The sequence below is a fragment of the Thrips palmi genome, unplaced genomic scaffold, assembly GCF_012932325.1.
Source record: "Thrips palmi isolate BJ-2018 unplaced genomic scaffold, TpBJ-2018v1 HiC_scaffold_15, whole genome shotgun sequence".
In the NCBI taxonomy this organism is placed as follows: domain Eukaryota; kingdom Metazoa; phylum Arthropoda; class Insecta; order Thysanoptera; family Thripidae; genus Thrips; species Thrips palmi.
Window position 1 is genome coordinate 8750772 of NW_023144624.1, and position 13850 is coordinate 8764621.

The window sequence follows — 13850 nt, forward strand, 5'->3', positions numbered from 1 at the left end:
CCGGCCCAGCCAGCCCGCCCGCTCTCACACTCTCGCGACACATTCCCTTGCCAGTCACGGCGCCGCGGCGAGGCGGGGCGGGGCGGGGCGGGGCGGGGCGGGGTGAGGCGACACGATGGCGTGGTGCACCATCCCGAAACCCGAGGCGCTAGCAGCGCGGCGTGCGCAACAGGGCTGCAGAGGCCGTCATGGCAGAGGCCCTGGAGCGCCCGCCAAGTCGGGGGTAGGCAGCCCGCGTGGCGCCCAGAGCGGCGGGACTGCCTATCCTGGACCCGACGGGCGCTCTGCTTGCTGGCGGTGTAGCTGCAGCTCAGAGGACTCCAGCGGAGGACCCTGGGGGGAGTGGCCGCAACAATCGCCGATTATTTACGAAAAGAAAACGACTCTCGAAGGGCAAGTGGGGGAGTGTGTGGGCAGGGCGGGACTCCCCTCGCGGGGCCGCGCCGCCAGGCCGGCCGAAGGGGCCAAAAGGGGCCCCAAAGCGCGCCGCGTATGACGGCACGGTCTCGGCTGGTCTCGGCCCGCGCGGCGCGGTCGTCGTATCGCGACGTTTTATTGTCATGCCGCCCTTGACGGCCTCGATGGCCTTGAAGGGCTCGAAGGGCCCCAAGAGCTCCGAGGTGGCGAGATAGGCCGTCCTTGATCACTCCGATCCGAATTAACCATCCGCTTTCTGGGGCCGCACCGCCGTATCGATGCCCCGGGCCAGCGAGCCGGCCAGTCAGCCAGGCAGCCAGCCAGACAGCCCCGCCTCCTCGAAGTCTGAAATAATAATGATTCCCGATGGGTCGCTTCTCTGCCGCTCCCGGCGCCTCAGAGCCGCCGCGCCGTGCCGTGCCGTGCCGCGCCGTGCCGCGCCGTGGCCCACTCGCCGCCCGCCCGGCACCAGGATCAACTGTCATCGGGGAATATCAGATCAGGCTGGGAGAGCTGAGGAGCCCGCCCGTGCGTTCACTCCGTTCACTCGCCGCGTTCGCGAGTGCCATCATGACCAGCGTCATCAAGGCCGCTTTCACGCTAGTGCTGTGCAGCATGCGTTCATTCCCCCCTCGCGTTCGTTCGCGACGGCACTGGACCACGCTAGTGCTGTGCTGCTCCAGCTCGCAGGGTGTCTGGCGTTGCCGCTAGCTGGACAAGGCTCTGGGCTCTCTCTCCTCCCCGTCCTCTCCGCTCCTCGCGACACGAGGGCCCTTTATCCGCCCTTCCACATACCTCGTTTAGCGCTAGTCCCTGGCCGCCAGGCCGTGGCCCACGAGCGGCCTCCGCCCAGCCCACCGTAAACCGAAGCGACAAGTTCCACGGGCCGGGCTACGCTCCGCATTGCTGGCTTTGCTGCCCGCCCGGCCGATCGCCCGTCGCGGCCAGTCGCGGCCCGCGGACCGGAAATGGCGGCCCACGGCCACTTCCGGCGAATCTGTGGCTTTCCGGGCAATCTCTCGACGAACCCCGCCGCCAGAGCGGCCGACGGGCTTCACATTCCTCCCCCCCCCCTCCGAAAACAAAACGAGAACAGACAACAACGCAACAAAAAGGCCGGCCGTCCCGGGGTTTCACCTTCCGTTGTTGGCCTCGACACCGCCGCCTCTCCCAACGCCGTTTACGTGTGGTCGGCCCGGCCAGCCCGGCGGGCCCAAAGCGACGCGCGCTGTAACAGGTCTAATTCCGTGTGGCCCACATCCACGCCGCAGGCGTGATGTGGCGGGGCGTGGCGTGGCGTGGCGGGGGAGATAAGTAAATAAAAATAACGCCCTAATGAACTGGCGGCTATTCCCTCCTTGCTCGGAGGGCCCAGAGCCCAGGCCCCGGGCGCAGGTCCAGGCCGGGGTGCCGAAAGGGCGCTTCTCTGCCTCGCCTGGCCTCGCCTGGCCTCACCCGGCCTTGCCGATTCGCGCAGCGACAGAGAGGCAGAATTTTGGGCCGCGAGTCGAGGCGTTAGCGTGTTATTGTCAAACGCGAGCTTGAGGTTAATTTCGCATAAGTCTCCCCTGAATAAAGCAACAACAACAACAACAACAACAAAAACAGCAGCCAAACAAAAACCGATTTGCAAGTAGATGTTCGCGGTGACACTTGGTCGGCCGGTCGGGCTGACGACAGGCAGGCATGGGGGGGGGGGGCTCCGGGAGGCGGCGGCAGGCAGGGCAGCCAAGGGCAGCAGTGACAAACAGCAAAAGCGATTAAGGCCCGGAACAAGAAACGGAATGAAGTCGGCGCGACAAAGCGAAAAGTTGTGATGGAAGGGGCGGATCCAAGCAACTTTTTAAGGGCGTGGCGAGGCCGCGGACGCGTGCCTCAAGGGCCTCCGGGCCTTGGGGCTGCCCTTGGGGCTGCCCTTGGGGCTGCCCTTGGGGCTGCCTGGCCAGGACAGGGCAGGGAACGGGGGGTCCCCGCGGACGGGCCAGCCTGGCCAGCCAGCCGCCAAGTGGACAGCACTCCCACTCCCAACAGCCCAACAGGTACCCGACGGACGCTGGGCTACATTCCGTCTCAGTTCGAATGCATTCCTGCTCTCGCTCTGGGGAAATTTCGGTCCCGCGTTGCTATTTTCGCGGCCGCCATCCGCGACCTCCGCGGCGAAGTGAGACGACGGCGAGAGGGCGCCGCTATTCATACCTTTCCAGCAGTGCGCCGCCGCGAGGCCGGCGAAGCGCGACTACGCGAGACAGCGCCGCGCTCACCAACACCAACCACCAAACGTCGCCGAGGTGTCTCCCAACTCACCTGAAAGAGAAAGTTTTAATTAGTCCTCGAGGACACGCAGCAGCAGTGCCGCCAGCCAGCGTACCGGCAAGAGAGCGGACTGATTCCGAAGAGGCGTTTCGCCGCCCCGTGAGCGCCAGGCGCCACGAGTGCGAGAGAGACAGAGCGACGAAACGACTCCGCGGAATCGCTCGGCAGCGAGCACGGAGTGGCACGGAGAGCGACGCGCACGCAAAAAAATATTTTTCAGATCAGTGCTAAGCGATTTAGTGGCGATTCGGAGCAGCAGAGCTAAAAAATTAGCACAGGTGCTAAATAATGTAGCTGGAGGCCAATATGATTTAGTTGGGGAGTTCGCGATTAGCAACAGAGTTAAAATGTTAGCACTACGATTAAAATTTTAGTTGGGCCTACACAGCTAACAGTTTTAGCACCCGTGCTAATTTTTTAGGTGGCCCTCGAATTATTTTTTTGCGTGCGTAACGGGAAAAAGCGCGCGACATTTCGAATTGGAACGGCGCGGCAGATTGAAAGGCAACTGGCGGCCAGGCACAGCAGCCAGCCAGCCAGCCCACCGGCCAGGCATTGGCCAATTACTTGTCCGATAGCGCGGTGACCTTGGCGTCCTTATTTGGCGGAGATCGCCACCGAGGACTCCGGGACTCCGAGAAGGACGTCTCCTTAAACTCTGACATTATTACGGAAGCCCCGATGGCGGGCCGCGACACAATGCGGCGGCAACTCACCTGGCGGGACGGACCGAGCTGGCGGCCTGGAGAGCCGCGGCCGCCGAGACTTACCTGAACGGGCTGGGCTCCACGTGGCGAGGCGGGCCGAGGGAAACCATAAAAAAGAAATCCTCTGCAAACTTGCCGCCGCGCTGGAAGCATTTTTTGCTCGAAACAAGACGGCTCACCTGCTGCCGTTGGGGAAGGACAGCGGGACGGAGTGGACGACGCGCAGGGGTTCCTTCATCATGCGGCTCAGGTTGAAGCCCGGCACCGCCGCCGTGCCCGTCTCGTCCTTCTTGGAGCGCCGCTGCGACCGGCGGCGCGCGTGCGTCGTGAACACGCGCCGCAGCTTGCCGACGGGCAGGGCCTCCTTGTCCTCCTCGGCCAGCGTGGACAGGTCCAGCGTGGAGCCGGACTTGCACAGCGGCGACTGCATCATCTTCTTGATGAGGGTGTTGTTGGCCACCTGGCGGTGCGTCTCGCTCATGGTGGCGGCCGTTCTACTCTTCAGTTCCCGACGGCGTCCTGGTGGCCGTCCCGGTGGCCGCCCTTGTCGGCCTTCTTAAGCGTAATGGGGTGATATGTGTCTCGATATGGACGGAGAGGGGTGGGGGTGGGGGTGGGGCCGGCTTGTCACGGCAGTCCACCCCCGCCCGGGGCGCGCCGGCACGCCATCCTGGACGTCCTGGAACACAACGAGGGTTACAACCACCTAGCTCTCGCGGGCAAAGAGGGCGGGCCCTGGCCCTGGGCCCTCGGCGGGCTGGCATGGCGGTTTCCATTTCGGCCGGACCTAGAGGCCTGGGCGGTGCTGCGCGGTGCTGCGCGGCCCGCGAGGCGCGCATGGCGGGGATTCCCCTTCCCCTACCCATCCCTGAGCGCAGCGCGCCGCAAATTTTTCGGCGTTTTCCGCGTTTCAAACTCCACAAAGGCCGGCAGCGCAAAGCGTAAAGCACTTTGGCAAACGGCACGGACGGAATCCCCGGCGCGGGTAGTAGTTGTGCATACCCGATGCCCCCCCTCCCCTTTCCCCGCACCGCTCCGCCCCGTTCCGCCCGGCCAAGTAATTCCGTTGGCGAGGCTCCTTTCACGGGTACTTATTCGAGACCTGTCTCGAACAGGAGAGCCAAAAAAGGCTGAAAAAACGGACTGATTTGCAGAGCGACTGTTTCCGCCACCTGTCGGCCCGCCTGTCGGCCTGTCGGTGGTGGCCGCCTTGCTGAGCGGCTGACGGCTGGACGGCGTGACGGCGGCTTGGTGGCAACCGTTTCGGTCCCCGTCGCGATAATAACCATTCCGCCGTTCCGCCATTTCCATTTTCATTTCGGATCGCGTACTCTCGGGACGCTGCTTTGTTGTCGGCGCGCTCTCTCGACTCGCTGGCTCCCCGCAGTCCGCGCCCCGGGCACGGGCGGGGCCCACGCCCACGTCGTGAGCCACGCGTTTTGGGCCCCGTTGTCCGGGGCCGCCGGGGCCGGCTCCTCCCAGAGCACACAGTGATTTCGCCGTACACACACGCTGCGCTAAGAGCACCCCCAGCGAGGCTGCCCTACCCGGCCGCCGGGCCGCCAGCCCCGAGCAAGTATTTATCGGACGCTCTGGGCCGACGGCCACCCAGCCAGGGTCAACAAGCAGCCCCCGGGGAGCAGCGGCGTAGCACGGCGTAGCCGGGGCGCAGTCGGCCCGCACAGTGGGCCAGAAGACCGATGGAGGCGGCCAAAATTCCGGACGCGTTTTGAATTCCAGAGTCGCTAAATGGGACTCGAACCAAGCGTGTGACCCCACCAATGGATTGGTCTTCGAACGAGGAATCCATTGGTGGGGTCACACGCTCCCTTCGAGTCCTGTTTTGCGACTCTGGAGCTCAAAACGCGTCTAGAGTTTTGGCCGGCCCCCACTGTGCAGTGTCGTAGGCAGGGTGGCGTCGGCAGAGTGCGCTTCCTGACTTGAAGCCGCACCAGCGGCGTAGCTAGAGCGTGGCTGGGCCACGGCTGGGCCGAGCGCCGCCTCCAGGGCCCTGCCTCATCCGTGGAGGCGTTGCGTTCCCTTTCATCCCGCCGCCTTCTTCGCGCCACCGGCTGTGAAAGGCGACTTAATGCGCGACCTTTGCTCCGGGAGGTAAAAAAGTAAGAAAATAAGGGCGGCACGCACAGCGGAGTGCGGGGGAGGGGGGGAGGGGGTCGCAGCGTGGAGTCGCAGAATGTAGGGCGAGGGGCGGAAGGGGCGGATCCGGGCGGGTCCCCGTGGAACTGCGAATGCACGACTAAACGGGGCAACAGCCAAACAGCTTTCAATATAGCGCGCGCGTGTGTGTGAGTGTGTGCGTGTAAGTGTGCGCGTGTGTGATGCGTGCGTCTGTGTGTGGAGCGGGACGCGCAGAGTGGCAGAGAATGGCAGAGTTAAGGATGAGGGACGAGAGGGGGTGTCCTCTGGCGGTGGGACGGACGGACAGACGGTCGGTCGGATAGGGTAGAGAGATAGCAACAGCAGCAACAGCAGCGGGAAGCCGTGCACTTGCAGCCTCATCAATCGGTGATCAGACGGCTCAAACTAGCTTGTCCGAGCTTGTCCGCCCGACCACGCCGCCGGCGGACAAAACCGACAACGCACTCCCAGTGGAGTCAAAGGGCCGTGGCGCGGCGGGGCGCGGCCAGGACGAGGCAGGTCGACACAGCAGCGCCGCACGTCGCGCTCACCGCCGTCACCGGCCAGAAGACCGGTGGAAGTGAGCAAAACCCCGGACGTGCTTTGAGCTCCAGAGTCGCTAAATGGGGCTCGAACCGAACGAACGGTGACCCCATCAATGGATTGCTCTCCGAACGAGGGATTCGTTGGTGGGGTCACACGCTCGTTTTAAGTCCTGCTTAGCGACTCGGGAGCTCAAAACGCGTCCTATAGAGCTATAGGCGCCGGTCTGCTGGCCCCACAGTGCGACGAGGGCAGACGAGGGCCTCGCCGGCCCGGCCGCCTAATAGAGCCCGGACACGGAGCCCATTCATTTTTGCACGTATTAGCGCGAGAGAGGCAGCGAGCCCATTCGGCTTTCGTCACGGAAACGACCCTCATTCATCCGATGTGTCCCGTCTGTAATGGCCGGGCTGGGCCGCACAAAGAGGATCAACAGCCCGGCAACCAGGCGGCCCCGCCCCGCCCCGCCCCGCCCCGCCAGCTTTGTCATGGCATAACGGGGCCTAAGCCGGTGCTTGCTGCCACGGCATTACAAGGCTTCCAATCGGTCGGACGAGCCGCCGCCGTTTTTACCGCCCTAATTTGGGTCGCGTTCGCAGTGGGCCAGAGGGCCGAAATTCTGGAAGCGTTTTGAGCTCCAGAGTCATCGTTAGACTGTTTCTCCATGGATGAGTCCCGCCTGCAAGCGGTTTGCCACGCATCAGAAACGGTCCCGTCCGCAGTCCATGTGGCGGTCCGCAAGCAGAAGTTCTCCTTCCCTCAAACAACAAGGCCCTGTAGAACATGGGCCGACCCTCGGCAACAGGGATTGAGGGACGGCCCCTGCGCGATGCGGCGCGATGCTACGCTATGCGCAACAAACTTTTGCCCGGGGTGCGGCTGGCCCGGCGGCCTGGCCCGGGGGCCTGGCGCGCGCCGCCCAGAAGAGTGAGCAAAGCATCTCGGAAAAAGTGGCCCGCCGCGGGCACTGCAAACAGGGCAGCAGCAGACAGCGCATTCCGTGGACGCCGCGCCACGCCGCGCGTACAGTTCCAGACCCAGCTCTGCCACCAGGCACCAGGCAGCCAACCAGGCGGCAGGCCAGCCAGCCAGCCGGCCACTGATCCTGGCAGCGGACCAAATATTCCCTCGCATCCTGATTTGGACGGGCGGCTAGCTCTCGCGACCCCCAGATGCGCCTAGGCCCGTGCACGCCGTCTGCTCCGTATGTGGGCCAGTCGCCGGCCGCCCTAGAGCTCAGCAGCGCGTCGCCCTGGACGAGCGAGAGCCACCCCGCGCACAATCCCTGGAATTGCCAACTGCGCCAAAAATTGGTTCCCACTGGACCCCGAGTCCACCCCTTTGCAGTCCGACCGCCCGCCCGTCCGTCCGTCCGTCCGACAGCCGCGGATCCCAGTATCGGGTATTCCGACCAGTGACTCCATCGGGCGCGGCCGGCCGGAACGGAGGGGACGGGAGGGGAGGGGAGGGAAGACGCGGACGTGGGTCACGGGCTCGACCAGATAAGGCAGCCGGCGGAAGGCACAATTAGCTCTCGTCCTTCGGAGCCTTCGGAGCCTTCGGTTCGGCCAGCCTTCGGAAGCCAATCGGCATGACTTCGGGAAGACTTCGGTTCGTCGCCACTGGAAATAGAGGAGATTCTGTAAATGGGCGAGTATCCGCTGAATCAGGACGGGCCACCCTCGGGCCGCCCCCTTCGGCCGCCTCGGGCAGTGTAGGGCAGCGCCGGGCAGCGCGGAGAAAATTGCCTCCCCGGCCTGATTTATGAATGTCCGCACCGTGCGCGAGGGCGGAGGGGCGTGGCGCGGGGAGGGGGTTGAAGGACCCCGGGGACGGGTCAGCAAGACACCCTCATACCTGGCCATGCCCGAGCCATGCCCGAGCCATGCACCCCTTTTTCAAACTGTCACCGCAACGGGCTGACGGCGCAGCTGGCTTGGCGAGGGGGTGTAGGAGGCGAACTGTACCCGTCGGCGCAGAGTACCCCCGGGTGCACAACGCCTAGGGCCATAGTACCCTGGGGTACATGACGACTAGGTTCAATGTACCCAGGGGTACAAAGCGCCTAGTTGCTAGGCGAATTGTACCCCGGGTACAATGCGGATAGGCGAAATGTACCCCGGGGTACATTTTGCCTAGGCTTATTGTATCCCCCGCCGGTCGGAGGAGGATGCACGTCGCCTAGGCGCAATGCATCCCCCCCGGATACAAAGAGCCTAGGCGAGGAGTATCCCCTCGGCCGGCCGGAGGGGGATACAAAAAGCCTAGGCGCAATGCATCCCCCCCCCTGGATACAAAAATCGAAAAAAAAGAAGAAAAAAGGGGGGCCCTTCTCCCACCTCCGAGATCGGAGGGCCGCCTGCAACTTCGGTGGATCGGGGGAACCGGTGCTTTACAGGCGGCGACCCCAGGGGTTCTCGTCTGTATATGGGCCGGGCTTGAAGGGCGGGTTTGACAGTCTCTCTCTGCCTTGAGAGCCTTTGCTTTTCGCGGGGTGGTCTGTACCAAATGTACACCCGCTGTCCGGCGCTCTCTACCAAACATACAGCTTGTTTAAGGGCCAGCTTCAAAGGACTTATCATCTCCTCCCGACGAATCAGGAGGACCCACCCGCGACCAATTACGGGTGGCTGGATTGACGGATCAAATACTCCGTCGCTCCAGTGCCGAGGCCAACCCGCCGAAGCGCAGTTGCTTTTTAGACACCCCAGCGAAGTGGCCAGGTGAATGTGACTCTGACCACTACGCTATCAAGCTTGTACGTCTGGCGTCGTGTTGGACAACGGGTTTGAGTTGCAGTGGAAGGAAGCCAGTCGAAAAATGTAATGAAATGATGGGAGTCGATCCCAGGACCCTACTGCCGGGACCGCACGACTTTTGCCGCTCGCCCACCACAGCCCATGACGAATGGAGCGGCGTGAGGCGGGCTCTTGACGCGACAGGAATGGACCGACCCGGTCAAAATTTCACAAGAAGTTTGGGGAGTCGAACCGCCGACCTCAGCACGGAGAAGCGACGCCTCTACTCCCTAGACCATCACGGCACATGGAGTTCGTTGGCTGAAGTCACGGTTTTCAACCACACTGGGCGAGGCAGTAAAATTAAATGTTAATGTTTGTTAGGAATCGAACCCCCGACGTGTGGGACTGTTCTACACGGCTCCGCTCTGGTGGCCTCAAACCGTTCCACAAAAGAAAGGAAATCGAAAAAAATTGAGATGCCGGTATTCGAACACCGCACTGTGCAAATGTTACAGACGTTCGATCGCATTAGGCCCTAGGCGTTGTGTACCCGGGGGTACTCTGGGTCGGGGGGGTACACTTACACGCCGACAGGGGCCCGCCCCGCCCCACCCCACCCCGCCCCACTCCGTCCGCCCCACCCCGTCCACCCCGCCCCGCCCCGCCTCATGCTAATGGCGGCACATTTGAATTGGACCTGCCCTGCTAACTCGACGCGGCCAAGGTGTCAAGTCCAGGAGACCCAATCACGGCCAAGTCGGCAGTAGTTTCAGCAGGCTGATTGGGGAACAGCGAACGCGCAGCAGTGTAGTGGTGCTTGGCAAGCCGCCGCGCTGCCCGGCCGCGTGGGGCCGAGTAGCGTGACTCGCCGCTTTTGTGGCGCGCGGCGCGGCCTTCGCGACGACTTGTCTCCCTCAGTTTCGAGACGGCTATAGAGCGCGCTGCGGCGCTGCAGATGCGAGGCCGCCGTCGAGGCACTCTATCAGCAACCGATCAATCACACCGCCGCGCCCCGCCCCGCCCCGCCACGCGATGTTCATCGTTTCCATTTTCCCGCCATTGTTCTGTCCGAGGCGGCCCTGCGGCGCCCCAAACTCGCTCGGGCCGTTCGCGTTTCGCAACGGCAATTACCTTGTGCATTTTCCATCCCTCGCAATCCGGAGCTCGAGCACTGTAGAGCAGGGCGAACACTGCGGCGGTCCGGTCCTCGACGGCCACGTGCAGCCGCCATTACTATTCACCGGTGCGGCCCTCTCGGCGCCCCAGGCCCCGGCCCAGGCCCTCGGCACGGACCCTCTGCCGCCCGGGCCGGGGATCAAGGCGTCGGGGCCGCGGGGCGCGGGGCGCGGGGGCCACTCGGCCAAATCCGCACAAAGTGGGCGTGAGACTGGCCGCCGGCCACTCCACACTCCGCCCGCATGGCCGTCCGAGCCCTGGCCGCCCTGGCTGGACGCCCTGGCCGCCCCACACAGGGCCGCCGGAGGCCACCGGATGCACGGGCGGGTTCCACCCCCACCCCTTCCTCTCCCCCGGGGTCGTTACAGACGCGTTTCCTCACCGAACGACGCCAGGGCGGCGGCAAATAAAAATGAAGAGGCGGATGCGCGGGCTGCACACAGGCCGCCGCCGTCGCTCTCGCACTCTCAGGGGGCGCCCCGCGGGTGCGAGAGAGACAGAGCGAGCAGCCTTCAGCCCGCTGCGCCCCTGGCCGGCGGGACGGGGCGTGCGCTCGTATAAGTTTAATAAAATTATGTTTTATTTAGTCGCAGCGCGTCGGGGGCCGTGTCGGCGCGTGCGGTTTGATGGAAAGGAGCACGCATTGTTTTACACGTCCCTTAAATCCGGCACCGCGTCCGCCTGGCCCGGCCCGGCCGCCCTCCCACCACGCGACACGTGCGCGCGACTGTCTCCCTCGCACCCCCGAGCAGCCTACGAGTGCGAGAGAGAGAGAGAGAGAGAGAGAGAGGCAGTTCGGCGCTTGGCATCCTCGGCGACACGTGCGCGCACAATCACACTCAACAACGGGGCTTGCGCGTTTTCCGCGTTTTACGTGTCTCTCTCCAGCGCGCGTGGACTCCAGTGGCGGCAGCGCTGGAACGGCCGCTGGAGTGGCTGGCTGTGCGACGCTGGCGCAATCCGACCGGCGCGCCGTCGCTCCGTCCTTCTCGCACCCATGGAGCACCTCACAGGAGTGACAGAGAAAGAGAGACAAGCGTCCTGCAGGGGCCGCGGCGGCGCGAACAGCGCGACTTTTTGGCGCCGAACAGTCGGCGGCCCCGACGGCACGCAGCTCGCGTTGGCCGCGTCGGCTCGTGGAATGCGCCCTGTCACTCCGAGTGTCATTCCGGGCCGTTCTCGAACCCCGAGCCAGCCCCGCCACTGGTTTCGTCTCCAATATGCCAGTATGCCAGGCGCGCCCTCGTGCTCGCGCGCGCGTACACACACACACACACACACACACACACACACACACACCACACACACACACACACACACAGAAGGCTGCCTCTGTCGCTCTCGCGCAACACATGTCTCAAAAGGACATGCTTTTCATTTCCAGCTATCATTGCCTTCCTGCCGGCTGATTCCGAGCGAAGGGTCTCTCTCTCTCTCTCTCTCTCTCTCTCTCTCTCCTCTCTCTCTCCTCTCTCTCTCTGCCTCATGGGCGAGAGAGAGGGAGGAAGAGAAAGAGACAGACCCCTCGCCCGGAGTCATCCAGCCGCGTTCAGGCTCGTTACTCTGTGCTGCCGTGCCCTGCCGTGCCCCGCCGTGACGGAAGGCCGACGCGCGGGGCCAGGAAATGGCCATGGCAGGGCGTGGACGGTAGTCTCCAAACGCGTTATCCGCAGGCCGGCGGCGGAGTAGCAAGCTATTCGCAGCGCTCGTTACCAAGCACACGAAGCACCCACTGGTTGATCTACGCCTGAGCCGGCTCAACTGCCCCCCTTGCCGCCACCGCGCCCCACCCCGCCCCGCCCCGCGGTCACCGCTGTGCAAAGTTTATTTGCACTGCTTAGCTATTCGCGGCACGCGGCGCGCACACAACACCACCTTATTCGCACCGCGTTGTTCCTCCAATATCGGCGAGGCAGCGCCGCCGCCACCCCGCCCCGCCCCGCCCCGCCCCGCCCGCATGTTGCTGCTGCGGGCCACGTTCAGACTGGTCGTGTTCGCAGGTGAACCGCGCCGCGCTCTTCGGCTATTCGCACCGCGGCGGACGGTGTACACCACACTGTACAATCGTTATTCGCAGCACGGCACCGCAATGACAGCGCCTGGGGCCCAACTAATTGGGAGCAATAGCGGGGAAGCCGTGGCGGGGGCACGCACACACGCACGCACACACACGCTCACACACACACGGGGGCGTGGCGATACTGTAAAGTTTCGATTATGGAGATGGAGAGTGGGGCGCGCATTAGCATTAATGTGATATGATGGCCGAGGGATAACTGACGTGCTTTCGTTCGGGCACAGCGGCCGACGAAACAAAATGCTAAACCCCGGCCGGCTGCCTGGCTGCCTGGCTGCTGCGGAGGCGGGGCGCGGAGTCCGTTTCACTTGCCTGGGGCCGTTCAGTTCCTCCTGCCGATCTGCCGATCGGCGCAATCGGAACTGGCTACCGGCTGGAGGCGTCGCGGGGCGTCGCGGGGCGTCGCCCCATAAGCGACGGCAGTGATTTAAAATGCAAATGCAGGGCCAATCAGGGGTGCGGCAGGGCCTTCCGGGACCAATCAGCAGACTCGCGAGGATGCCGAGGACGCCGACGAGGACGGCGGCGAGGACGGTGGCGAGGACGCCGACGAGGTCACCGACAAGGACGCCGACGAGGAGGTCCTGGCGGGGGTCAATACGCCGCGGGGCCCGCCGACGACATGACCCTCCCTTTCTTGCCCGCGGGGCTACGCCAGGCTACGCCAGAGCACACTGTTGCGAGATCGCTGTTCTTGCCGGGGCTCTGCGCACCGCAGCAAAAAAAAAAGAAAAAGGAACCTCTGACGGACACCCACATCGCGATCCGACCTGGGCGTGGCGAAGACCGTCGAGAGGGAGGGAGAGAAAGAGAAGGGGAGAGAGAGAAAGAGAGATTCCTGCAGAGGGGAGGCGAGGGGCTCCTTTGTTCAAAGGTCACGACGCAGCCAGCCAGGGGGTGGCGAGGCGACGAGGGACGTAAGCGACGCTACTTCCAGCGCTTTTACGAAAGGTGTAAAACTGCGCAACCTCACGAGGATGTAGTTTAATTGAAACCTCTTTTCCTTTTACGGGGGTATAAGAAGTCCCGGGAAACGGAGCCGCCCCCGCGCGGCCTTCGGCCTCCCTTCGGTCTCCCTTCGGCCTTCCTTCGGCCTCCCTTCGGCCTCCCTTCGGTCTCCCTTCGGCCTTCCTTCGGCCTCCCTTCGGCCTCCCTTCGGCCTCCCTTCGGCCTCCCTTCGGCCTCCCTTCGGCCTCCCTTCGGTCTTCCTTCGGCCTCCCTTCGGCCTCCCTTCGGCCCCTTCGGCCTCCCTTCGGCCTCCCTTCGGCCTCCCTTCGGCCTCCCTTCGGCCTCCCTTCGGCCTCCCTTCGGCCTCCCTTCGGCCTCCCTTCGGCCTCCCTTCGGCCTCCCTTCGGCCTCCCTTCGGCCTCCCTTCGGCCTCCCTTCGGCCTCCCTTCGGCCTCCCGTCGGCCTCTGCCTTTCGACGAGCGGATCGGGATTACAGCGTAAACTGACCTGCCGCGCCAAATTATTGATCGTAAAACAATCGGGGAAAATATTTGGCGCCAAAACGCCCCTTCCTGGCAGCAGCCGGAAACGAACCATAAAGGCGAAAAAGGGGCGCGAAAGCGACCCAGGCATTAACCGACTTGAGTGCGGTTGGCGCAAAGTGCTGACGACACTTGGCCTGGCTGTCGCACGCCGCCGCCCGCTGCCGCCGCCAGCTGCCTGCCTGCAGTGCGGCTGTGGGGCATTTACCACCTGCACAATGCGGGCCAGGCAGCGACACACTGGGCT

At 64.1% G+C, this 13850-nt stretch overlaps 1 protein-coding gene across 1 annotated transcript in view; it reads right to left on the reverse strand.

Moving 5' to 3' along the window:
* LOC117641729 (GTPase-activating Rap/Ran-GAP domain-like protein 3) overlaps positions 1-3953 on the reverse strand; it is a 54922-nt gene extending 50969 nt beyond the window's left edge. The window contains exon 1 of the mRNA XM_034379305.1: positions 3617-3953. Within this exon, the coding sequence (XP_034235196.1) occupies positions 3617-3918 (302 nt within the window). The 5' untranslated portion in view covers positions 3919-3953. The remainder of the gene's footprint in view (positions 1-3616) is intronic.
* Positions 3954-13850: the final 9897 nt, after the last annotated feature.